Source organism: Coturnix japonica, chromosome 3 (genome assembly GCF_001577835.2).
Source record: "Coturnix japonica isolate 7356 chromosome 3, Coturnix japonica 2.1, whole genome shotgun sequence".
Lineage (NCBI taxonomy): Eukaryota > Metazoa > Chordata > Aves > Galliformes > Phasianidae > Coturnix > Coturnix japonica.
The window spans coordinates 47,819,732-47,845,917 of NC_029518.1; the positions used below are offsets into that span (position 1 = coordinate 47,819,732).

General features: G+C 37.3%; 1 protein-coding gene across 4 annotated transcripts in view; it reads right to left on the bottom strand.

Annotated features, from left to right (window-relative positions):
* ADGRG6 (adhesion G protein-coupled receptor G6) overlaps nt 1–26,186 on the bottom strand; it is a 109,655-nt gene that overhangs the window by 33,998 nt on the left and 49,471 nt on the right. For 3 of the 4 annotated variants that reach the window (XM_015858345.1, XM_015858346.2, XM_015858348.2), the window contains exons 5-10: nt 21,495–21,563; nt 18,324–18,407; nt 11,147–11,232; nt 9,113–9,165; nt 8,972–9,031; nt 459–601 (exon numbers count right to left, since the gene is read on the bottom strand). In XM_015858345.1, the coding sequence (XP_015713831.1) occupies nt 459–601; nt 8,972–9,031; nt 9,113–9,165; nt 11,147–11,232; nt 18,324–18,407; nt 21,495–21,563 (495 nt within the window). The remainder of the gene's footprint in view (nt 1–458; nt 602–8,971; nt 9,032–9,112; nt 9,166–11,146; nt 11,233–18,323; nt 18,408–21,494; nt 21,564–26,186) is intronic. The other variant, XM_015858347.2, reaches the window with a different exon arrangement.

Here is a 26,186-nt window from a genome sequence, read left to right on the forward strand (position 1 = left end):
TCCCTTTCAAAGAAAGGGCAATCTCTTACTAGAAGATGACTGCAAAAGTCACTGGGATACACAAGAGCTGGAAGAAGACTGGATAGAGGTTGGTAGAAACACAGAGCGGGCTGAGGATCTTTGAGGATCGTGAGGGTCCTCAGTGGTAAAAAATGTTTCATAGCATCTCCGGCTGTATATCATACTTCTTTATCCTCAAACAACCAAAGCAGTCAAAAGGAAATGTTCTAGCTTCTTTGAACCAGACAAAACACTGACTGAAGCAATCTTGACAGCTATATTTGTTTTAAAAGAGATATCTTGAGGATGCCTCTCTGAGATCAGTGAGGCTAAAAGTGACAATTCAAAATCTGAAATAGCTATCCCTTTTGGAAATGTATGATTATTTTAATATAGAAGATGCTTATTTTTGGACAATGAAATAAAATCAGTTGTGTAATAAGGCTGAATCTACTTACCCACTGGATCAACTTCCACTGTATGAAGCCTATATCCCTCTGCTATGGACTCATTATTATTTATGAGCTTTTGTCGGATGTCTTGCTCTTCTAAATTGATGTTGTTGGTAGCATTATAAACCAGAAGGGCTAAAACCTCAAAACTGCAAGGAAAATTACCCAAATGTTTGAGTCAGTGCAGAAGATTCCAAAGATGTGGAAATAAAAATATCTGACAAACTCTAGTTTTCTCAGTAAGTCACCAAGACAGTACTGTTTGTTACTTGTAAATCATACACAAACAGGAAAAGAATGTATGGTTGGGAAATTTCATCCTGCAGTTATTGTTAAAGAAGCAGCTCATTAAAAGAGCCAGTAAATATTTTCAGAAGATTTAGATTACTGCAAGATATATTCAAAGATGAAAGCAAAAACATTCTCCACTGTGAGTGCCCAGTGCCCAGTTCTAAATGGGTCCTAATTAAATCCAAAAAGTGTGGTTACCAATGGCTTAGGAACTTTAAAGCTGTAAAGCTTAAGAGCTTTACAGAACTTGTCAGGCTGGGACAAGTCATCCTTTGGAGGTCCTTTCTGTCCACTGACTACTGAATAAGACTAGAAGACTAACAAAGAATAGATGCCTAACTTTAAGATGCTCAGATCCTGATGGAGTTAAAAACATCCTCATACACTTCTGAGAATTTTAGCTCTAATTAGGAAAATCTAGTTGCTCGGATGAGTAATTCAAGTTTGAGCAGTAATAGCTGTTTTGTACTCCAGCCCACTGCTACCTTCTTGGGCTTAAGAAGTAGTTCAAAGTGCCCAAGTCTCTTTCCTGTGAGAGAAATAAAACAGGCTCCACCCTTATCCAAAAACACAGCTTTTCTGGAAGGGAAATAATGAACAAGAAAGAAGTTCTAGTGGGACACAGGAAAGAAGTTGAGAATGGAAGGCTGAAAAAATTCCTCCTGGGACACAGAAAACCCATGTTGGAGAAGATAATATGTTGGTACCCAAGAGCATTGCTTGGCTATGGTTACTGAGAGATGACGCCACTGAAGCATGGAACATTGGAACTCCATGAGAGCAGAAATGTGGAAAAAAGGAAAAAGCTTGCCTACTTTGTGCTGCCTTCATCTTAGCCTTGTCCTTGCATACCCAGAATCTTGAATAAAGACAGACCTTCCTGGTGTGTGAGCAGTTCCTGGCAGCCTGGGAAGTGGCAGCACTGCCAGCACACATACAGTGAGCAGTGCATGCACCAAACAAAGCGTCTTTCACTGGGGGGCCCCAAAGCCAGGAAGTAGCAGTGAGCTGCTGGGTCTGGAATGCTTCTTGAAGAGCAGGAGACAAAATCTGCAGGGGAGTTGTACAGGAGTGGGCTGGTAGGGATTTCTGGGACCCCTCTTATTTAGATTACTGCCAGAAAGCCAGTTCCAAATGATATCCCAGAGCTGTGTTTTCTGGAGGTGGTACAGTACAAAACTACAGCTTACTCTACAGATGTTGCTGTATGATGACAGACTCAATGATCTTTCTGTCACAACTCATGTTGAAAACTGCTTACCTCCAACAAACGCTTCTGAAAAATTCTTATTATTGAAATGGTATTAAAAAAGCGGGCATTAGAAATAAAAAAAACTTCTCCTTTTAGGGGAAAAAAAGTAAGAAAAGCAAAGCCCAAGCCTTATATAAAGCCTTCAAAAGTCATGAATGTGAGCTAAATACTCCACACATTTCACTATTGCGGATGTGAACTACAAGTAAAGAATTGCATATGTTACTGGTTGTGTGTTTTGTTTTCTTTTGAGCATCTGTACTCTATTTTTATTTATTTATTTATTTTCTTTCTTATATCTGCAGGTTTACCTTTAACACATTGCAGAAGAACAAGATAAAAATGTGGCTACAAGTTACCTGCTGGCTTGACTTTTTTTTTTTTTTTTTTTTTTCCCTTTGTTTTTTTCCCTAGGGATATGTTTTAGCAGAGCAATTCCAGCTATTTCTAGCCAGACCAAACTTGCCCTGCTCCCAGATACACCAAGTTTCTCCTAACATTCCTTTGGCCTTGACAGAGTGGTTAACACATGGCAATAGACTCAGCAGGGTGAATGTGCGCAGTTTTGCTGTATATGTAGGATATATTATGAGGCACCTGTTTATTATGGCATTTATTTTTAGCAGAGCATGGAAATTGCCTACTGAATTGCCAATACTTAGAGCCCTCCAATGCTTCAGCCCCAGAGTCTCCTGGAACTCATCCATCTTTCCTAAAAGATTCTGGCCTCACTCATGTATTCCTTTTACTTAAGAAGAGGAAAAAATATTACTGATGCCACTCCCTACCTCAGCACTTGGCTGCAAAGCAGAAGTAGTAAGGGAAGAGTCACCGCTACTACTATGCTTCTTATTGTGGTACTCTCAGCAAAACAAAATGATATTTAGTACCTGTAACTGCACAAGATACACTAAACAGAAGGGATAATTATACATCAGGTAGAGCTGGTTAGAGTCATCTTGAACAATTATGGGAATAATGATAGATGAGGTTGGACTGGCTACATTTGTCTTAAATGATTACAGGGAAAAGCATTGATTATGAAGCACTGATGAAAATAATCTGTTAGACCATTTATTATTTGTTTTCTGAGAAGCTTGCAGAGCAGTCAAGCATACTGTGTAGTAAGGGACTGTTCCATATTATGATGAAAATAAATTCTATAAACTTTTCAGAATGACTCATGCTAGCTTCCAAAAGTAAGTAAATACCTACTAACTTGACAGCTGATGCAATATGAAGCCATGTGCTTCCTTCCACTTTTATCACACTTGGAGCCCAGAAAGAAAACATTTTAATAGTGAAGAAAAAAATTCCTTGATCTGTGAAACAACAGATACAAACTCACATAAATGGCAATACGTGCAAAAGTGCCATGCTGTGCTGGTACTGTGGGATTTTACACAGCCAACCTTATGTTCTTTATTGAGTGCCATATAAATGCAGATGGGTTCTTGCAGCAGCAATCTATTAGAAATTATATCACCCACAATAATCTGTAGCTATATAGTCAATACAAAAAAAAAAAAAAAAAAAAAAAAAAGTGGGCTGTGGCATGGGTAAACAAAATGAGGCTCGTTTTTCTGTCTCTTGTCTTTGAGTGTCAGCTGGAGCAAGCAGGGGAGCCAGGAAGATTACTGTCTGTCCCTCTTTGCCCTGGCCTGCTCAGCTCAGCAGAGAGGAGGCTGCAGGCACTGCAAGCTGCACTGGGGGCATGGGGACAGTTAGGATGGGACTAATGCTGCCATGGCACTGGATACAAAGGCAGCATTCTTCTGAGGCAGTGTGACTCAGAGCTATTCCAGGACAGTGTGCCTACACATGGGCTGAGCTCTTGCTCCTGCATGGCGCAAGAAGCCCAGAGTGAGGATTAGTGACTAACCAACCATGTGGCAGTGGTGTACCTGCTGGTAATTAGAAGCGCGTGTCTATTCTCTCATTTAGGTCTACCAGACAGTATGAAATAATTGCGGCTCTCAAACTGTTCAAACAAATCATTACTTACTTGTTTTGTTGTTAATGCTCTCTGATTGAAAGTGTAAAAAAGAATAATTTTTAAAAGCATTTCAGTACTCAGTAAATGAGAACTACCACTGAAAATGGAATTTTTCTCAAATACCCAGTTATATTTGAGAAAAATAAGATAGCAACACTAAATTCTTTACAAATCTTGCTGTTATTTTGGCTTTGAAGATAAGTAGTGATGAGTGGATATAATTCAAGACTGGGAGCACAGGTGTAGGCCCCACTTCTAAACACTGCCAACTCCCAAGTATTAACTAGACAGCTAATTAATAGATGAACAGAAAAGAAAGCTGACTGGCATAAGCTAGTCAGTGTAGACTTAGTAATATAAACAGTAAACAAGATGCTAGAAAACATGCAGAATGAGTGAGAAAGGAATTTGAGAAGTCTGCTAATGAAATCCATAATGGAATTTGCAAGAGCTTTCATCTCAGGAGTACTGAGCTCAGTTCTGCAACCAAAAACCTACAGCACAGTATAGAGAAGTTAGAAGTATTCTGCCAAATCATCTTAATTGTCAACAAATCTTGACTTGAGGTGATAGCACCAAGAAGTTGAGAATTTAAAATATGAGAAGATTTGGTATGAAGACCTCTCTTTACAAGGAAAGAGGCAAAGAGAGATGGATGGAATACCTCTTGGTTCTACAGTTGATTTTGGCTGAAATGAGTATTTGATTAAGCTTCAAATATCTTCCAGAACAACAAAGGAAATCCCTATTCACCCGGAAAATTGCAACCCAGTACTTTCCTGAAAAATGACATCTGACAGTGTCAGGCCTGTATGAAACCCAGTTCGTCAGTGGAAAGATGATGGAAGTCAGTATAAGCTGGATCAAAATGTGGTATTCTCAGCAGGAGACAAAAGAGAAATCATTCCCCAGTCACTCTGGGAGAATTCCTGAATTCCTATATCTGTTAAGTCTCTCTTTACAGGTCACTGACAAAAGTGGGTAGGGTACAGTGCAGAAACATGTGAGTTCAGATGATAACCACAAAGGTAAAGTCAAAGGAAGCAGGAGTGGACCAGTTCCAAGTTGTTCCTAAAACTTCATCTGTAGAAACCAGGAAAACTTAAAAATAAGAAATGGCATCACAGATGTGTTCATTTAGAATAGCATTATTATTTCATAATGAATAATCTGGAATAATTATAATGAATGCAAAAGCCTTCTACTTTATTTAACCTTACTCAGTAAAGATCCTTAGGACTATAAAAGCAAAATCATGTTGCTCCAATGTTGCTAACACTTGTCTAAAACTATTATACAATCTAATTAGCTTAACCTTTATCTAAGTGTGTTCAACTTCCCATTAAGTAACATGGCAGCCAGGAACACAGCATGCAGGCTCCTGAATCTGCTTTACTAACACTGGTAGCAAAACTCCCACAAACTTCAAAAAAGCAAGACTGGGCTCAGCATCTCACATTTCCTGCTTTCTTCTTTATTTTAATTTCTAAGATAATAAATTTCTTTTTAAGTTTAGCGGTCTTTCAACAGATTGCAAGCACCGAGGATTTTAATTTGGATGAGATGTTTAACAGTAGTAACATTAGCACTGTTTCACACAGAAAATAAAAATGGCAAACAGGCCAAAGTTATGACAATTGAGTAGTGGAAGCTGCAGAAAACATAATTGCTTGCAAAATGAAAGCAGAAAGGAGAAGCAGGGGAGCTGAGGTGGTTAGTGAACATCACTTCTTCTGCTGAGGTAGCCCAATTACTAGCCATCTGACTACACCTAGGATTTGCAGGGCCCATCTGAGAAAAGCAGCAGCAGCCACAGAAGAGTATGACATCAATACAGTGTCAGAAAAGGCAAAGGATTAGTAGAAGAAACAAACATATTCATAATTTACCTATGTAACAAACACAAATTGGCACCACTTTCAAAGACTTGTGCAAAGTCACAAGGGATAAACAGTTATGCACATACCCCATTTACCTCTTTCTATTCTATTTTGAAGAGCTACCCTCTCATTAAGTGATGGCAGCAGTATGATGAGAAGAAGAAAACAAAGACACAAACAAAAGTAATTAATTAATAATCTACCAAAGTGCTAAGTGTGATACACTGCTGTCATCTTGCAGTTTTAAAGGTGCTGATAACAATCTGCATTTTTGGACCATTTGTCTCTCACCAACGTCCATGATAACACATACTAAGCATACTGTCTTCTGAATTTCTGCAGCTCATAGAACGCAGCAGTGAAAGAGTAACAGTCTATTTCCATATTTTTGTTTTGTTTTGCTCTTCTCCAGAATACAGTACAGTTTAAAATATTTATTTGGAAAACACCTATTTTTAACTTGCCAAAAAAAAACCCCAGCTTCCTACCTCCCACTAGCAGCTTCTATTTCTCGTCTGAATCTTTCTCTCTAATGATTCTTCCTCTTTCATTTGCAAGAAGACTAGGTGAGGTGACTGATAAAAACAGTTAGTTGGTAAGACAGCAAGTCTATCAAGTAAGGGTTGAAACAATGAAAAATTGATAGAAAAGTCTGAGCAAGTTTACTGTTGAGATGTTGTTTTTTAACTGTTGTATTAAATACTAGTCAAAAAGGTAAGGGGAAAAGATATGAATTATGGGAACTGGAATGTAAAGAGAGGGCAAACTTCAACAGCAGTTTAAATAATTGTGCTAGTGCCCTACAAGGATGAAGACTATGGTCTTGTGCAAAATTCAGAGAAGATAAGGAAGTTTAGTGATTTGGCCTAGCATGATTACTTCTGTAAAACATAAAGGTCATGATAGTTCTGGATTGTGTCTAAAGTTTTAACTGTGGAGTAAAACTGTATTCAGATGAAGTAGTGGTGTAAGTAGCGGGTGGAAGTGGTACTTCAAAACTAAGGGAAACACTGGAGTGTGTGTGAGGAATTTATACTTCCTCTAACAAACATAAGAAAAATGTTGGGCAAGTATTTATAGGAATAATTTATAGGAATGTTTCATAGAAACAATTTGAAATTACACTCAGAGTAAGTTACACACAAGAACTCAGCTACAGCATTTCAGTAGGTCTAGTCAGACTAGTTAGGATACCCATAAGAAAAAAATATTACTTCCATTGTGGATTAAATACTTCCAACCTGCAATCTGCTAACTTATTATACTCCAAATTGTTACTCTAATGTGATGTAGGTTTTGCTAAGAATCTTAATCAGGACAGACTCCAGAAGGTTGAAAACTTAACAAGGCATGATGAAACCAATGTTCTGGAGAAAGTAAAAAAAAAAAAAAAAGAAAAGGAAAGGAATTTGCTCTTCAAATATTCATAAATGCAAATGGGTTTCTCATTAACTCAGGCCACCCTTGAAAAACTTTATGACATATTAATAACATGTAATACATCTGTCTCTGAATTTATAACATGTATTTATGACACTTTATGGCTCAAATATAGTGAGCAAAGTAGTCAAGAATAGGGTTACCCCACACAACAATGATATATAAAAAAATATAGCAGTAGTCTGGTGCTGTCACCACAGTGCTGTAAGACAATCATGGAAACACCTTGTTAATGAAAATACAGTAAACTCCATGGCTTTGGTTTGTGGCCATAGAACCATACATTGTCTTAAACATTGAAAGACAGACATACACTTTCAGTCATGGAATTGACTTTGCATGTTTGGATATGCTGGAGTAATTTCTCCCCCTTAACCAGCTTTTTTAATAGATCAGGAAAAAGAAACAAAATCTCAAGGACTGAGTGATGGTATGGTGCCATGAGAGGAAACCAGATGTTCAGTCTGCAGTAGAACAGATGCTGACAATCTGGACTGCAAATCTCATAAAACACTCAGCAATAAGGTTGGGAAAAGCTTTACATTCCCCTGCAGCCTGGGATTGTTCCTGAGACCTGACACATGAAATGAACTTCAAAGGTTTTGCTGGCACAACTGTATAATTTGAAAGTGTGAAAAAAAACCCACAGCCACACGACCATTCCTTACAAAAATGTAGTTCAAGGAGCAAAATAGCCCTTTCAGAGTCTAGGTTTATACTATACCAGCTAAATATTTTTTTGCCATTAAGTGCTGTCTTTCTGCTGTGGGTATGTGGGAAGGAGATAGTACCATTTATAAATCCTTTGAAGTCTAGGTAAACCCTAAAAAAAAAAAATGGAAGCATTGGTAAACTGGAAATCTATCTCTGGACTATCTCTGAGCTTAAAAAGCTCAAATTTACCCATACAGTTCCCAACAGTTGGCAGCTGAAGATTAAGCAGGACTTTTGCCTATGCTGCAAAATGATATGTCCCATACCCACATCTTCCCCCTCCCTCCCAAGACTAATTATGGTTTGGTTTCCTCCCTTTAATTTGGTGCTAAGAGTCACTCCCTGTCCATCTGTCCCTTAGAAATCAGTGTTCAAGAAACCCCCTTGAGGCCCAGTTTTCAGAGGTGTGATCCATCTAACTGGCTGGCCTTTGAGGCCATCCCAATGCTAGTGCCTGGAGAGACCAGCAGAAGTCAGGAAATGAGAGCATATGGTAAATAGTTTAACACATACTAGTTTGGCTTTCAGCTCCAGTATGACTTTTCAGTGTTTTGCATCTAGTAAGATGTGTATTAACTCAAAAGGCTCTGGTTCAAAGAACAAATGTGTTGCCAGTGGACAAATACCAGTGTACCGAAGCTTGCTGCTGAAGAAAGTGTATCTTGCCTTACCACAAATACATCTACAACGGTATTCAGTTTTGTGGTAGATGAAACCCGAACTCTGAAAAAATGATCTATTTGAGTTCAAAGAAGATCAGCAGGTTTAAATCTAAACAAACACAATAACCGGTATGAGGTTTGTTAGCACACCCAGAGCACTCAGGTCCCCAGCAGTCAAGTATTTACAGACTAACAGCAATAACAGCTAATAATAGGCAATAAAATCATACCACTTGTAATACCAGCTGTTGACTCTATCAATAAAAATTCTATAAAGACATTACCGTTTACTGTCGATGCTTCTTTTTTCTCTTACTGCCTCCTTTATGGTACCAGGTTGGATGCTATGAAGAAAATAAACATTAATTAGATTGGGTTAATCCTCTAAAAAGAATGCGGTATAAACATTGTCTCCCTTCATTTACCTGATATTGACCACATATACAGTGTAATTCCAGTTCTGGAAAGTATGGTTTAGCTGAAAAACAAGAAAGCATTGATCACAGAAATGGTATATTAATTGAGTGTTTTGTTGTTTAAAACAGAACTCTACCTCTCTTTCCCCCCAAAAATTCCCTTCAGTTTTTCAAAGCAAAGAGAACACACTCCCATCACGGTGAGGTGATTGTTAAATTGCATGTACAATTGATAGTGGAGAATTTACTAGAGATGGAAATCTCTACGAGGTCATCACAGTGAGTCTATGTGAGTGCACAGGATGTGAAACATTACTTTCTCTCCATCATCTTAAATTCTCAGATACACTTCAATTAGAAAAGATTTTCTGACAAAAATGCAGGGTCAGTATTCACTTGCTTAATTAAAAGTCTACAACCTTACTGTAACTTTATTCCAGCTTTCTACACCTTATCCACAGTTGGCAATGGCTGCCCAGTTTTCCCCTTTGGAGAACAGTTTGTGTGTTCTGCCAGAGCCAAGTGACACCTTTATAGATCCTTTGGCTAAGGCATTGATGGACTTCACTTGGTTACTTCTGCTGGGAGAACAACCTTAGCTGATGTGGATGACTGCATCTGTGGTTTATAGAGGACTATAGATCGTTTCTCTTCTCTAGCTTCTGAAAGCTGAAATCCTCCAGGTTTATTAAAGGAAAATGAAGAATAAATGCCATATATTTATGACATCACATTTTCATGTGAATAGCTGGTGGAAAGACTGTTTGCAGAATGTGTGCCATTATGTGAATTGTCAAAAAAGAACAGAGAATATCAGAATATGTAGGAACTTCAACAATCCTTCATTAGGAAGACATGATAAGGAACTAATTTCTGCTAAAACGGGATGAAAATCTAAAATTACTAGAAATCCCAACAGCTGACCCATGGGAGAAAACATCTAAAGCAGACAATACTGTAGTGAATTGGAAAAGTGTACTGCATCACACAAATGAACACAACACGTTTACTGTTATTGCTATCGGGGTCCTGCACCTGGGTTGGTGCAGGAGCCTAAGTACCTATATAGGCTGAGTGGAGAATGGCTTGAGAATAGCCCCAGGGAGAAGGATTTGGTCAGGTTGGTTGATGAATGACTCAACATTAGACAGCAATGTATGCTTGCAACCCAGAAGGTTAACCGTATCTTGGGTTGCATCAGGAGAAGAGTGGCCAGGTGGTCAATGTAGGTAATTCTGCCTCTTGACTCTGCTCTCATGAGAACCTATGTAGAGTACAGAGCATCCAGCTCTGGGGCTCCCAACACAGGAAAGACATGCAGTTGTTGGAACAGGTCCAGAGAAGGGTCATGAACATGATTAGAGGACTCAAGCACCTCCCCTCTGTGGACAGGTTGTGTGTTCCGCCTAGAGAAGAGAAGGCTCTGGAGGGACCTTATAGTGGCCTTCCAGTACATGAAGGTGGCCTACAGAAAAGCTGTGGAGGGAATTTTATAAGGGCTTGTCCTAACAGGATAAAGGGAAACAGCTTTAAACTGGAAAAGGGTAGATTTACACTAGATATAAGGAAAAAATTCTTTACTGTAATGGTGGAAGGTGCTAGAACAGGTTGCCTGGAGAGGCTGTAGATGCTCCCAACCTGGTGGCATTCAAGGCCAGGCTGGGTGGGGCTTTGAGCAATCTGATCTAGTGGGAGATGTCCCTGCCTGTAGCAGGGGGTTAAACTAGATGATCTTAAAGGTCCCTTCCAACTCAAATAATTCTATGATTCTTTGATTCTATTATTCCATCACAGTATAACTTCAAAACCACATTAGTATTTGAAGATAGAATTTGTGTACTGACATAGGAACTTATAAATATACATTGCTCAGTGGACAACTTAGACTTTCACACGCTTCCCAAAATCTCAGCTAGTATCTTCTGTCCTTAAGATGCTGGCTGGCATAGTGGAAACATTACAAAATTCTATCCATAGTGACTGAACTCCCAAACTAGACCCAAATTAATTACTGAATAAAGTTAGAAAAAAATTCGCACTTACCCATTCTGCAACCACATCATGTACTTTTGATTCTGAGTTGGAGTTGTAACTAAAGACAGTTATAGATATCCTGTAGAATAGCCCACCTGTCCATTAAAAACAGCAATAACATTTTAGAAAGTGAGCAAATTTGCCTTTTCAATAATATGAGACTCTAGTGTCATGATGAATAAGAAGACTGGGTTGAATCCAATGTGCAAGAACACCTCAAGCTCTGGTTTAGGATACAGCTCAATACTGTAGGAGCCTGGAGTGAGCAAGCCCTATAGGATTGCTCGTTACCATTCTCACTAGCCCTATCAATTTAAACAGTAATTCCCTCCCTCTCCATATTTATAGAGACATGTGAAATATGACATGGAAACTCAGAACTAACACATCTATAAACAGTATTCTGCATATGCCTCTATTACAGCAAGATCATGGAAGTATCAGGAATTTTAAAATAAACTGAAATCTGTGACATGGAACATTCCTGTGCTCAGTCATAAAGTTATAACCCAGAAACAATCATTACAAATTTGACCAAAAACATTATGAGAGCAGACAAAGCTCATCAGTTAAAAGTCACAAGATGATTGGGAACAGAATTAGGAGAGAGAAGCACTCCAATTCTTATTTTCTCAGCACATCCTTTGCTCTCAGGTCTGGGAGAATGAGTAGAAGAACTCATGTCAGCTTTATTAAAACTGGCAGCTGAACAAACCATCTTTCAACCTGAAAATGTACATTTGGCTTAGAGAAGTCTCATAATCACTAGAGTTGTCTTGAGCTGACACCAGGTAAATATGAATTCTCTTTAAGCTCATGAATTGGAAGGCAACATTCTGTCACAAAAATCTAATCTAATAAATACTACATTGTCTTATGGTTTTGCTCTGTGTTAATCACTTTTACTTTACATATGGTAACAAAATTATCATTAAGCTACTAAAACTTCTATCCACTGTGGATGCAGAAAATATCCCAAGATGCATTTGGGGGTTTGAGAACTTCTACATCAATTCAGTCACATGCGTGTGCCCATGTAGCATTATTTAGTATTACTATTTAGGGCTATTACCAAATGAGGCCATGGCTCTTGATTACAGACACATATTTTTAAAGAAATCTAATGCAGCTATTACAGAGGCAGTACACAGGACATACCAGGACCTGAAGACAATTACAGTGAAATCCCTTACTATCTCTTGGCTGGAAAGAAAATGTTTTTTCTGTGTCAGGATATTATACAAATGACCATTTGTTCAAGTTTTATACATGCGGAGGAAATTACATAATTTTACAGCTTCATAGGTAATCATTTTACAAGAGCTTAAAATATGATTATATGAAGTATCTAACTATTTTCCAATTTAATTGTACATGCTGGTTGCCATTCCGTTCATGAGCTATTGTTCTTTCTCTTCATAATGGAACTGATCATATTTTCAGTAAGACAAATACAAAAATTCCCTGTGATAAAGTGGCAAACAATCACTTTTCCTAAAGGAAGATGGTTTGACAGTTACCTTCTTTGGTGAGTGATATGAATTTGCCTGTTTTTCAATTGATTGCCTATTTTTTCCTCCCTTAAATCAGCAAATGTTCAAATTTAGCGTGTACTTCAACAGGAAAATGCTGTGTCCATTGTTATTACTACTGTGATAGTTTCAATTAAAAAAAAAGAAAAAAATAAGCCTTGATTTTGGACCTTTGGCAAACTGAAAACAATTCAAATTGAGACAGAGTCCTATTTATATGTATATACCTTTGTATATACATATATTTAACTTTACATGTATAATGTGCCTCCTATATTTTTTGTACAGATACACATGCATAGAAAATGTGCATTATGTATATTCTTGTAAATTCACATATACCCCTATATATAATTATAGTCTCACTTGAATAATTATATATGTGGACAAAATCACCTTAATATAGGAATATGCAAAGTACTTTTAAAATCAAACTTACTATCTACAAACAATAACCAACAGCTTCAAGATCTCCACCAGATGGTGAACAAAAGCATGTTTTAATGAAGCAAAAGAAGAACAAGAACAAAGAACTAATCTACATTTTAAAACACTCTCAGGAGACTGCAGTCACAGATAGTGAAAATTAAAATAATTTCTCACTCCAAATTAAACAGCGGAAATCCCATCTCAAAACACTAAATGAAAAAAAATATTTTTATGGGCAGAAAATTGATGAAAAGTAGCCAAAGATAATCTGGAAAAAAAAAGAGAAAAAAAGAAGCTGGAAAAACAGTTCATCCACACCCAGCTCCAACTACAAACAATGGAATGATCAATGAAATACCACAGGTTTCATTTCTGTTAGTTCGTTATGTAAAATATTTTCTTTAGGAAATTAAATAGCCAAAAATATATGAATACTGCAAGTGAAAAATGTTCACAATAATTCAAATAATGAGGTGGCATAAAAATGCATCAAATTCACAGCAACTCAATTTCTATTTTCAAACTATTCTCACAGTCTCATGAGAGTTGATTTAGAGAAGGACACAAATTTTAGAAATTACATGTTAATGACATTCACTACCACCAAGACATTACAAATTCCCTTCTACTGTAATTAAAATACTATTCTAAAATCTTTTTATATGTTAAATGAATCTATTTCTAAAGAATGAAATTCAGCTACTTCTATGTTCAGTCTACGATCGGAATAATAGATAAGATTATCTGGGTTTTTTTCTACATCTAACTTAATAGCTTGACATACTGCAGTTGATCTCTGGTCGGCACAGGCAGCCCAACTCAGGGAATGTACAAGATAAAAGGACTGTGGGAGTGCTATTAAGTTGATTCAGTGGTGGGTAAAGGGTGGTATTCCGGCTTGTCTCAGATGATAAATTAGTTAAGGAATGAACATGTGACAAAACTGATGACTGATGGTACACTGCAGGTGAAACTTGCATTTGGGAATGCATGTGAGAGTCATGGATTGCTGCTCCAGGTGTCATCAGAGAGAGGTTCAGTATGGTCTCTTTGAGCTGAATAGTAATTCCATCGTATGAAGATGGCAAAGGTATCACATTATTAATTATTGCAGTTCTTGATGATACCAGAAGGGAAGAGAAGTGTCCATAATCAGTATCTTCAAAATCCAAGACGGGAGTGCTAAAAATGTCCAGAGAAGACATTCCTTCTCTGTGCTTGCTGAAGGATCCATATACATCTTCCAAATTCTGATCTGAAAGCCTCAATTTGTTAGTTGATGTTAGAACAGCAGGATTCTTTTTTTCATTATTATCACCAATGATATCTTGTTCTCCTATCCTTGGAGAGTACCTAATACTGTCATCTTGATTTTCGATGGAGTCTTTTCCATCTATGACTGTTAGAAGACTTCTTATTTCTGTTATTTTTGTTGTAGGCAAGCTTAATTCTGCTGCATCCCACTCAGGGTTCAGGCTCGGAGAAATTGTATCAAGGTTGTTCTGAAGACTCTGTGGGAGTGGAGGTGTAGAGTAGCTGTTGGGAGGTATAGTGACTCTGAGTTTTGAGTCCGAATGAAGAGGCTGTTTCAGTTCCAAAGACAATGTTGTTATGAATAAGTCAGAACTCACTGAACTGTTATTTTTTATAAAAAACCCTGCATCTATCTGAGCTTCACTTCTTGCATTATCACCAGTATTTGTTATAGCATCATTCTCCAAAACGCTTTCAAACTGCAATAATCCTCGTGTTCTTCTACTGTTTACCAAACTATTAACAAGTGTATTGACCAAGCAAACAGTTTGACTGTCCTTTAAACATGAAGGGTGGATTCCTAACTGTGTTTTAAGGACAGAAGCAAACTGCTGCCTGTTGTTTAGGATGGTCACATTGGTTCTATTGCTTATTACATCAGTTCCACCTTGCATATGTAAACTATGATAAAACATTAATTTTTCCATAGAGTTTGCAAGCACCTTTTCAAGGGGACTTATCTGTACAGAGTGGTGACGCAAAGGTGCTTCAAGAGAAGGGAAAAGTAAATCAAAATAGAACTCATCACTGGAAGATACAGTTACATTTTCAAAGTTCATTGTTGACTGCAACTGTGATATTGTCTTGTCATTACTTTCTGAAATTCTCCTTGGAAGGCCTGGATTAAATAAACCAAAGATTTGTCTTTCTGAAGCTGTGGCATGCCTAGAGAAGTTCATTTCTTCAGCTCTGTGATCTAACAACCTCTCTAAAGAAGTTTGTTCAGAAACACTGTCTGACTTAATAGGTGAGCTAATGGATGGCAACCTTTCTGTTGGGTTAGAAAGCAATTTATTAAATGAGACTAACTGATGTTTTGATGAGTCCCCAGAAAACACTTTCAAATGATAGGAAACAGTCCAAAAACTTGATGTCAAAGAAGGGGAAATATCTAAATACTTTGTTGGAAAATCTAAGTAACCTGGCTTCCAGGAAATACCAACTCTGTTAATATTCTCAGACTCTAATACAGAAAAATCTGACTCTTCACTTTTACTACGGAATGTATCTAAGTTGTTCTCCAGTACCATCTTTCTGAGGGTCTCACTTGGTTTCTTTTGAATATATGTAGAATATTTTAAATAATTAGACCAGTAATCAGTATTAGACATAAATATGCTGTCACTTTCCAAAGACATGTCCGACAATGACTGCTGATAAGCAGGCAATGTTGCTTCAACATGCTTAAATGCTGAGTTAGCCCAGCTTGTTCCTACCAGAAGTGCTGACATAAGTTGTTCTCTACTGTATCCTGTCACAGAACTTGTCAGCTGGCTGTCAGGCATAATTTCCGTATATGTTTTTTTCATGTTGTTAGAAGAAGTTGTTGGGTTTATATGTGGCATGTCCACAGAGGTTAATTTTGTAAGGCCTCCTGAGTAACGCTCCTTAATGTACATAGATGTAAACTGAAATTTACTGTTTGCTGCTAACATGGAAAAGTATTTCCTGCTATTGTTGCCTTCTATCATTTCTGAGTAAACATTCTGAGGTGCAAAATCAAGAAAATCTAGCCTACTTTTTTTCAACATCAGCTTCTCCTTCACTGGTGACATAGATAAGCTAGAAAGAGAATTGTATTTTTCTTCTTTTATGTCAGAGGTGATATTAGGATGAAATACAGTCTCATTCCCACTGTCAGGCTTCAAGACATCATTTATATGCATGAAATTGAGTGTGTCGTTGTTGGAGGATGAAAGCCACAGGGCTTCTTCTCTGAGTTCATAAGCAGTGCTTCTGCTAATGGGAAGAAGGAATGTTGACTCAGAGTCAGCATAATGCAGCCCATCTGCCACAGTCCACGCTTCCTCTGCAGTAAGACTTCTGTTTTGATGAAGAGGAACTGCTGCACCCACAGAATGATCTGCAACATCATCTGCTGCATCATAAATGCCGTCAGATGAAACTCTAGAATCATTCAGAATATTTTCATTTGGTAATTGATTCATCACAGTATTATCTAGGTCAATATTTTCTGTAAAAGCAGCCAAGGTACCATTGCTAGTCTCCTCAGAGGCAGATGATGTGGACACGGTTGGATGAAATAAGCTGTATGTATTTTTTCTCTCCAGATTCTCATCTGCTGAACTTTCACTGAAACGGGGAGGCCTTTGTTTCACTGGCCAAATAATTGGGGTTGAGATAATTCCTATGGTTTTGACCCCTTCTATCCTAGACTCTTGCTGTCTTTCTGGTCGTGAATGGGAGGATTCAGGTGAATTTCTCTTCATTCTGAAGATAACTGTAGCAGGAAGTCTGATTTCCTGCAGGTCTGTGTAGTAAGCCGCATAGTTAGTGGATTAAAGAAAATATGTGCAATTTAACTTTCTGTTCTTAGCTGTCTGTTCTACAGCCATAAACCAACTTACTATCAGGAATTATACCAGTTAGCTGAGAGAAAGTTTAACTTGCTGCTACTGTGCTACTGTAAATGAATTTGTCCTACTTTTCTCAGTTTTTCTGCTTTCTCTTGGTCATTTCAAAGTCAAATAAAAGGTAACTTGTCTAGTTTTATTCATTCTAACACTATCAGGGTGATCAGCTCCTTCTGTAGCTAAGAAAATCAAAGTTGAATGTTCATGTTGAGCGTGGAGTGAGTGGCTTCAAAAAAGAAAATAAAGCACAGTTTGTAAGTAAGTTTCAAGATCTTCTTACTTCTACCCCTTACTAAATCCAAAGAGAATGAGTTCAGATAAATTCTTTCACAGTGTCTATTTTATTGCCTGATTGCCAATATACAAGGAGTGATTTGCCAAGAGAAAAAGCACTCCAAGAATGCTAAATCCTACAGTAACAACTGATACATTTGGGAAAAAAAGAGAAGAAAAAAACACAACAAACAAACAAAAAAACACTTCCTCCCCCTCCAGCCAAAACCAGATACTGATTTACTTCTGGCAAGCACACAAAATCTTCAGTAAAAAGAGCCTCATATGAAAATTGCAGAAGACTATTTCTGTATTCTTATTAATGTTTAACAACTTCCCTTAGCAGAATAACTTCAGAAACTCCTCAGAAAATGATGTTCAGTCTCTAGGAGACAGTGATATCATCCATCGATTTGAGAAAACCTCAAAAGAAATCCTTGCTTTTTTCCTGTGCTAATAATAGAATCATTTACTATCTTATTTTTTCCCTTAATCTTTCTAAATGAAAAGTAAATGATATCTGATACTGTCAACATTTTCCCTAGTAGAGACTGATCCAGCTCTTATTGAAGTCAGTGGAAAGATTCCTGTTGACTCAGTGGAAGTGGCTTTGCTCCATAGGAATGATTCCACTTGGCTCCCCTGTGTTACCAGTGAGGAATAGAGAGTCCCAGCATACTACCATCCTGGCAGCATTAGCCACTCAATGTCTATCCACTGCATTAAAGCATTTCAAAAATAGAATTCTTTACAGTTCCTTTTAAAAAATACTCTCTTATTCTTTGCCTGGGTAAATTCACTGGGTGGTACAAAGGAACAAGGTAAACATACTACAAATAATAGCTGAGTTTGGTTCTATTCTCACTCACACCATTCTTACAAGGGCAGGTCTAATGAAATGAAGTTACTCCAGTTAAATTCAAAGTAGGTGAAATCAGAACTGAGACATGACCCTTGACATTATACTATGAAAAACACATCTTAAAATACAATAAATTTTCTCCAGAGACAGTACAAGGAAAAATGTAACACAGGATTTCTTACCATTGTTTGGCTTATCGGTTCTATTAGTATCAGGCATGTTAGTGGTGACAGTGGGTGGTGTAGGAGTAGTAGCATTTACAGTAGCTGGTAATAAAGATGAGAAAGAGGTGAACTTGAATGAATTATGAATGTTAATGAGGTAAGACAAAACGGGAACAATGTATGACAATGTATATTGAAACTATTGACACACAATGTCATATATGTTAAGCACTTTCTCTTCTGTACAAAGTGATGAATGGACATGAGCCGAGATCCTAGTCCTGCAATCTTCACTTTCACTGACTTCAGTGGGAGTTTTACCAGTGAGAGGGTTGCAAGACCAGTCCTGTACTGCTTTCACAGACTGTAAATCCTCTTATGAGCATCAGATCCAAACAGCTGTGCAAAGACCAGAAAACAGATCTTACAAGCTCAGCGATGAGTGTACTTGGAATAACTGTGAAAAGAATAGTTGTTTCTACTCAGGGACTGAAGATGATGAACAAATGTGAAATTAAAACACCCATGTAAGCTTCTAATTAACTCAACTCTATATATGAAGAGAATTTAGATCAGACTTGGAATAATTTGAGTGGAATATATATTTTGAAAGCTTCATGTAGGATCTTAGTTGTACTGTTCTCACTGACACTAACAGGAGTCATCCCACACAATACTGGAAAATGTCTCCCAGGAGAACTAGCTAGAACACTTTTCACATTCAGAGCAAGGAGCCAAAACTGAAATTTTCCCTCACTGAAGACTGGGAGGGTATACACTCTAGAGGAAAAAAAGCACTTCAAAGATCAGACTACTAAATTTTCAGATAGTTTGGAAAATAATTTTTCTAATAGCTCCCAGGAACATAAATCCTCTCACTGACAGATTTCTTCTTTCCCTTAAAACTCTTTCCACAATGTGAAGATTCATGCAGTATAGACTCACAGTATCACATAGCTTAAGAAATAACCAACTTGGAAAGTTTAGGCATCATATTTAAAAAAGAAATTGAATTTCTGATTTTTGTTAGTTTGTTTTAGTCAACATTTTGAGTCTGAACTTCATAAACTCAGGTCTCAGCTGAGGGAGTGGTTTATGTTCAGGTTTCAGTGAAACATGAAACTTGAGGAAAGAAAATTAAAGCTGCAGTAAATAGGGGTTCTAGCTGGGAAAGTGAGCATATAAAGACACAGTCTGTAAGACAAAAAAAACTCTTCTTCCACGCAACTGCAGGGCTTTGTTGCCTTGAAAAACCATTTTTTCTCCTTACTGATTTTATCAGTGTTTTCAGCCAACACTGTTAAAGGTGATATTTCTTAATGAATGAAAAGCATAACGAAGAAAACAGCTCTGTCATAAGACCGTATATGACACAGTCTGGTCATACTGCACAACACAGAATAAACAAACCAACAAACCAAAAAGGAATCCAAAGTAGCCTTTCAGCTTAAAATAAGTTTCCAGATATAAGAAATACACAAACAGACATGTCTTTATGATTTTTCATTATTAGGACAGTGGTAATGATGATGATGATGATGATGAACAGCATGAAACCGATTCGCCACTTTCGAAGTAGCAAATGTAGAATGTCAGTGACACTTGACCAAACACTTTTCAGAGTAGGAAAGTATTACCCTTGTGAAATGTACTCATAAATTTTTCTAAGTCTAAGATTGCAAGTGAGGCAAGCTGGGAAGTAGTGTCTTCTGCCTAACATGTTAATAAAGCTGAAGTTTTATTAAGCTTTTAGGAAAACTTAATGATTTTGTCTGAAAGTGTGTCTATTTCTGCAGCCCAATTAGCCAACCTAATGAAAGACATACTCTCTCCTTTTATGTCATGCCCTTTTGGTAGAAGTCTTTCAGAGTTCTTTCAAGAGGTAAACATATTTATATAGTAGCTGTACTATCTTTTTGATAGAAAAAGAATACCACTGAATAAATGATGCTGTCACATTTGCATAAGATATTTGGGTACCAGTTTTTGTAACATATTGTGCTTTAAGAGACAGATGCATGAAAACTGCTCTTTGAAAACTGATTATGGACACAACTGGCATGGCATTTTACTTTCAATATGGAGACCTCCATATGATCCAAGACCCCGAGCAGAATCTACCTTGGAAATATCTGGGAGAAGTATACTGGAGACTATCACAGATCTCTCACTGTCTTCCCAAAAGGAGTGCATTTTCCTTTCTCCCTTTATCTTTTACCTTTTTATCTTGCATAGAAAGAGCTCCAAGCCTTCCTCCCCCTTTCATATGTTCTCTGCTGTCCCTATCTTTCAACACTCAGCATGAAAAAAATTACAGAGCTTGACATTATTTTTGATGCAGACTCTGTTGTAATTAAAATCTCACATATCACTTCACTTGCAGGCCTCTGTTCAGGAATGTATTGTGGAAATGGGCTGACCTTGTTCATGTAGGTCATTTTCATTGAACTTCAGCCTCTAATCATTAAAAAAAAATAAACTAAGTGGAGAAAATTGACTGTACCTGTAAACACAATAATTCAAATAGCATGAAAGTTTTTAGGGTTCATCTCTTGCTTGCATTCAGTTGGGCTGATCTGCCAGGAGACCTAATGAATTTTTGTATGTGGTGATTCTGACACTATTAAATCATTACTAAATGTTGTAACTAGTGTTTTATTAGCACTTGCTGCTGCATTTAGAAGTCTAATGTTAGGGGTTTTTTTGTTTTGTTTTGTTTTTTTGTTTTGTTTTGTTTTGCTTTTTCCTGCTAATCTCCAAGTGTTTAGCATCAAAATAGCCCACTGGAAAAATCTGAATAATAATCAGATGCTTTATTCATATAGAACATTTTTTTTTTATTATTTACAGATGTACTTATTCCTTATCCTGTTTTGCATTTTACCATGAAAATATGCAGGAGGAAAAGAGGTGGCAAGAGAATGAAAGCAGTCAATTAATTCAGATTTTATATAATAGCGACCATTTGAAAAACTTAGCATCAAGGGTGTGATCCACCCACTGTATACAGGACATCCACACATCTGATGTGACTAAATAATTCCTTTCTTTGCTATTTCTCATTGCGGTTAGGTCTTTTAGAAATAAATAAACTAAAAAAGAAGAAATAGAATAAAATAAAATAAAATAAATCAAGGAAATTTAAAATTTAGAAAAAATGAAACTGTGAAAATAACCTGATCTTCTTACCTTGACAAAGGCTTCCTAGGTTTGCACAACTTGTTGGTTCAATTGTAGAAGAAGGAATTAGGTATGAGCCTTTAAAAAAAGAAAGTCAAACAGTTAGACAAATTTGTCGACTGGGCATAAAATCAACATATATCTTGCAGTAACACAGTCCTCGTCCTTGTTTCTCTTACTAACAAAACTGGTAATGCCATTTGCCTATAAAACTAAGGCATTTTCATTTTTTGTTGCTGCTGAGGGATCCACAGAAGCCTCACTGTCTTGCAAGTCACAGTCACTTATATTTCCTCCCCTAGCTTTCTCATACTCTCCCTGGCTGTAGTTAAATACCAGCCCATTAAATGAATGCAGCTTGTGCGTACTTTGAAATGGCTCTACACCGAGGGGTCATCATGGCTGTAGAATTTACGGCACCTTCACAAGCAACAAAATATGTGCCTTGGAGACACATCCATCCTCTGTTTTGCAGCACAGGTTACCCACCACACAGTTCTGAGTAATCTGCCTGTGGCAGATACCAGCCAGATAAAAGGTAATTAAACTTGTTACCATGCCCAGGGTGTGGGCATGATTAATATTCTGGTATGCATGATTTTTAAGCAGATAATGTTGTAAGTCTGTATCTGTGCTGAATTATTCATCACTACATGAACATAATCTGAAGATCTAGATACAAAAATGGGGAATATAAGAATGGCAACAGGAAAAAAGCTAGTGCAACTGCATTAATTACACTTTGTGCATTGCAGTGGGTCAGCTGCAGATACAGCTGCTTCTGCACATTATGTTGAAAATAATGGAGCCATACAGCATGGCATAATCTGAACCTGTTGGGAATGTTGCCCTTTTGGCTTTCGTTTTACCACTTCAGAATTGTATTGACTCAGTGAGGTTCTCTCATGAAACGCCGTATCCTTCCATTAAATTAAAGAGCCACCACCCACTAGCTCGTAAAGATAGCTGAGAAAATATTTCCTGTGATGGAAGAACAGACGAAGTGTGGGGCCTCAGTGCAGAAGTCATGACATGCCACAGATACCATTACACATATTGCCAGCAGAAAACAGGGAAGAATTTAAAAAGTGATCCTCTACAACGATTAAAGCTCTGCAGTTTTGTATGGGGTTTTTTGGTTGTCAGTTGGGTGGGGTTTTTTTTGGGGGGGGGAGGGCAAGAGGTGTGTGTGCTCATGTTATTTTTTTTTGGTGTGTAGGTGGGGGTTGCTGGTTTCTTTCTTAATAAACTGAGATTATATTAAGACAAATTGAATTCCTTGGCACATATCCTTTCAATGTCAAGAAGCATATTCTAAGTGAACATAATATATCCTGCATGAGATTTTTTTCCCAACATATATTTTCTAATATTAAGCAGTCAACACCAAAACCTGCTGTGAGTAACCTCCTCTTGGTTCTGTACCAGGGAAATATGACTTGAAAGATGGCAGAAAATCTGCAGACTTTAAAGAACTCTTGAGCCAGAATACTGTATTCCTTTAAAGAGGAATATGTTCAGTCAATATATTAAATGAGCCTTTTAAATTTTTATCAGGCCGAACTCTGGCCAGACTAGACTTTCCTTCAGTGATCACCAAAGAAATATAATGGTCTGGCTACAAACAGATACTTGGCATTAGCTCCCTTAATAAATGCAGTAGCATTATCAGTAATGTGAACAGCAGACATAGCCCTGTACTATGAACAATTTGTGTGATAAATCTGACTGGCTTTAAACGTGTAAAACTCAGACATCTGTACCTGCTTGTCACGCTAGATTTTCCTTACAGTCAGTGGAAAGAAACAGGAACTCCTACAGCATAAAACTTCTTACTTAACTGAGACATCTACTCTAATGTGAGTTGAATTGACATCAAGTCAGCCTTTTTCTATCTTCAATTGAAAAACAGCACCAAGTGTGTTTAGCTCAGCCTTAAACACCTATCCTTCAACTGCCTAAGGAAGACAGATCCCAACTCTAGTTAAATTTAACAGTGAAATCAAGAACTTAGATTTGGGAAGTAAGGACTTATATAAAGTACACGATGCAGAAATTACAGGCACAAGTGGACATACAGCCAAGTTAGCCTTAAACTGAACAGGTCACATGCTGCTCTAAGTGTAGCCATTACATGCTCCAAAATAATTACAAGAAGTTGATTAAATGCTCCAGGGTTTGTCTACACTGAGCTCTGCACTGATGCTGCTACAGCACTCTCGCTACCTAAACTATTTATTTTAAAATTAGTTTGGCTACCCAGGCTGTGTACATATACCTTTAAATGCAAGCCTTGCAAAGGTAGAGCAATGAAAACAGAACTCCGTCAAGTCTTCCAGAAACATCCCACCATGATTGCACAGCTGTGAAAACATTAGTCTAAGGAATAAGCTAGGAGAAGGTAAATTAAAGAAAAGATTATCAGGAACAGTTTGTTGGTGTTTTTATCTTCTGTAAGCCAACTTGTAAAAGCTTTCTCTGAAGAATGATGAAAATAATATCCCTTGAAAAATCTAAACACTGTTCAGGCACAAATATGTTGAGATCATCATTAATGCTGGGGCTGATGTGGTTTTATTTTTTTCTGTTACAAGCAGCTCCTGGGAAAGCATTACTGGTGCTCGGAGGAAACTCTTTTCTGCATAAATTCTTCCATTGCAGCTAAATGAAGTCTAATCAGTTAATCTCACCAATGTCAGTGGTTTATTCATGGCTGACAGACTGACGCATCAACCCTCCTGGTAAGGGCTGGTTTTACAATGAAGCCTTTTATTCAAGATGATGAAGGGAAGAAAATTCTAACAATTCCATCTCTGAGATTAGTAACAGTTTCTGAAACTGCACTGCACCCAGTGTTTTCTTTTAGGATGTACTTTGTTCTAGGGAAGCCTGTATCATAGTGGGAAATTCAATATCCTTGAAAGAGATGGGTTAGTATTTTCATCCTGCTTAGTTACAGGAGGTAACAATTTTTATATAGAGAAACACTTGAAGCAAACATGAAAAACAGGCCTACACTTTTGTAAATGTGAGAAAGCTCATACACATTTTCTAAAATAACCTTATTCTGTAAGGAAACCACTGAACAGATACATCCCCCAAAATAAAGCTGTGATGTGGAATGAAAATGCTGTTTCTATGAACACAGCTATAATGTGGCACTTAATGTCACTGGACTGTGTTAAGACAAAAAGGGACAAGATCAATACATCAGTCAAAATCATATAAGATTGCAGTATCTACAGTTACATTGGTACGTAGTTTAGTAAAAGTGTTGTGGCCTTCATGGACAATAGTTTAAGGAAGAATAAGATTTTGGGGAAAATTACTTTCTCTCAGATTTTTACTTTTACTATGGGCAGAAAAGCAACTTCTATGTTCAGAACAATTTCATCAGCCATGACCAATGTTTAGATTGCCTTTTCATTGCTGAGAGCTGCCTCAATGAATCAAACTACTTTGTATTTCCATTTCAGTAAACTAAAGCAGGTAAGATAGAATATACTGGCCACCTTAATCCCTCATGAGCTAATAGATACAGAAACCAGCAAGTCTTAATTATGACAGGTACTGTTTTAAGCTACCGATTCATAGAATGCTGACAGGTGCTCTGTGAGGAGACAGTAATACTATTTAAACTATTTTTAAACTCATAAGTACTAAAGTGGAGAGGACAACATCAGATATAAAGAGACCTCACATACTTCAGAACCAGTATTTGTAATCCTTTCCTTTCTTTTCCTCTTCCTTTTCCTTTTCACAAATATATATTTGCTACAGTAGAGGGTCTTAGACAACATGAACAAGGAGTTCCATAGTAGTAGATCTTCAATAGCATCCCTAAGATACTACTGGCCATGACACCAATTTTACCCACAGAATCACAAAGAATTATAAAGGTCGGAAAAGACCTAGAAGATCATCCAGTCCAACCATCACCAATACTTCCCAGTTAAATCACATCCCTCAACACAACATCCAAACGTTTCTTGAACACTCCCATGGGGTGTTCAACTCCACCACCTCCCTGGGCAGTGCATTTCAGTGCCTGATTACCCTTTCTGAGAAGTAATATTTCCTAATGTCCAGCCTGAATCTCCCATGCATTCTACCCTATGCATTTTAAAAATATCCAAATATCTCTGATGCTTTCAGCAATCAAAGCATTTGTTTCCTTCTTTTTATTTTTTTATTTTTTACATCAAATTTTGCTCCAAACTGACATGGATTTTTCAGTTTCAATTATTCCTTCTTTTTCTGGTTAAAATATTTCTGGAGAAAATCATCAAACAGCTGTAATAACACATACATACATAAAAATTACACCTAGACACAAATAATAATAGTGTCAGAGCCACAGAATGAGAATAGGTTGGACTAAGTATGAAAATTTGTCTTCTGATGTAATCTACTGGAAGAGTGTAGTAAGTGACAGTTTAAGGAAGGGCAGACAATATATTGTCAGGATGATAAGAATGAATGATTTTGATCTAAAATGCTTCCTTCCCATCTGTCCCCCACTAATTAAATCTTTTTTGTACTTATCTGTCTTGTATGCATTAGACTTTTGCCACTGCTTTTACTGGCTCTATGCACTGAGCACACAATCCTAACAGGTTCTTCTTCTAGCTAATGAAAGTACCAAAGGTTAGGTACAAAAACATTTACTTAATGGTTAGTTAACAAGCTCTTTTTCGTCTC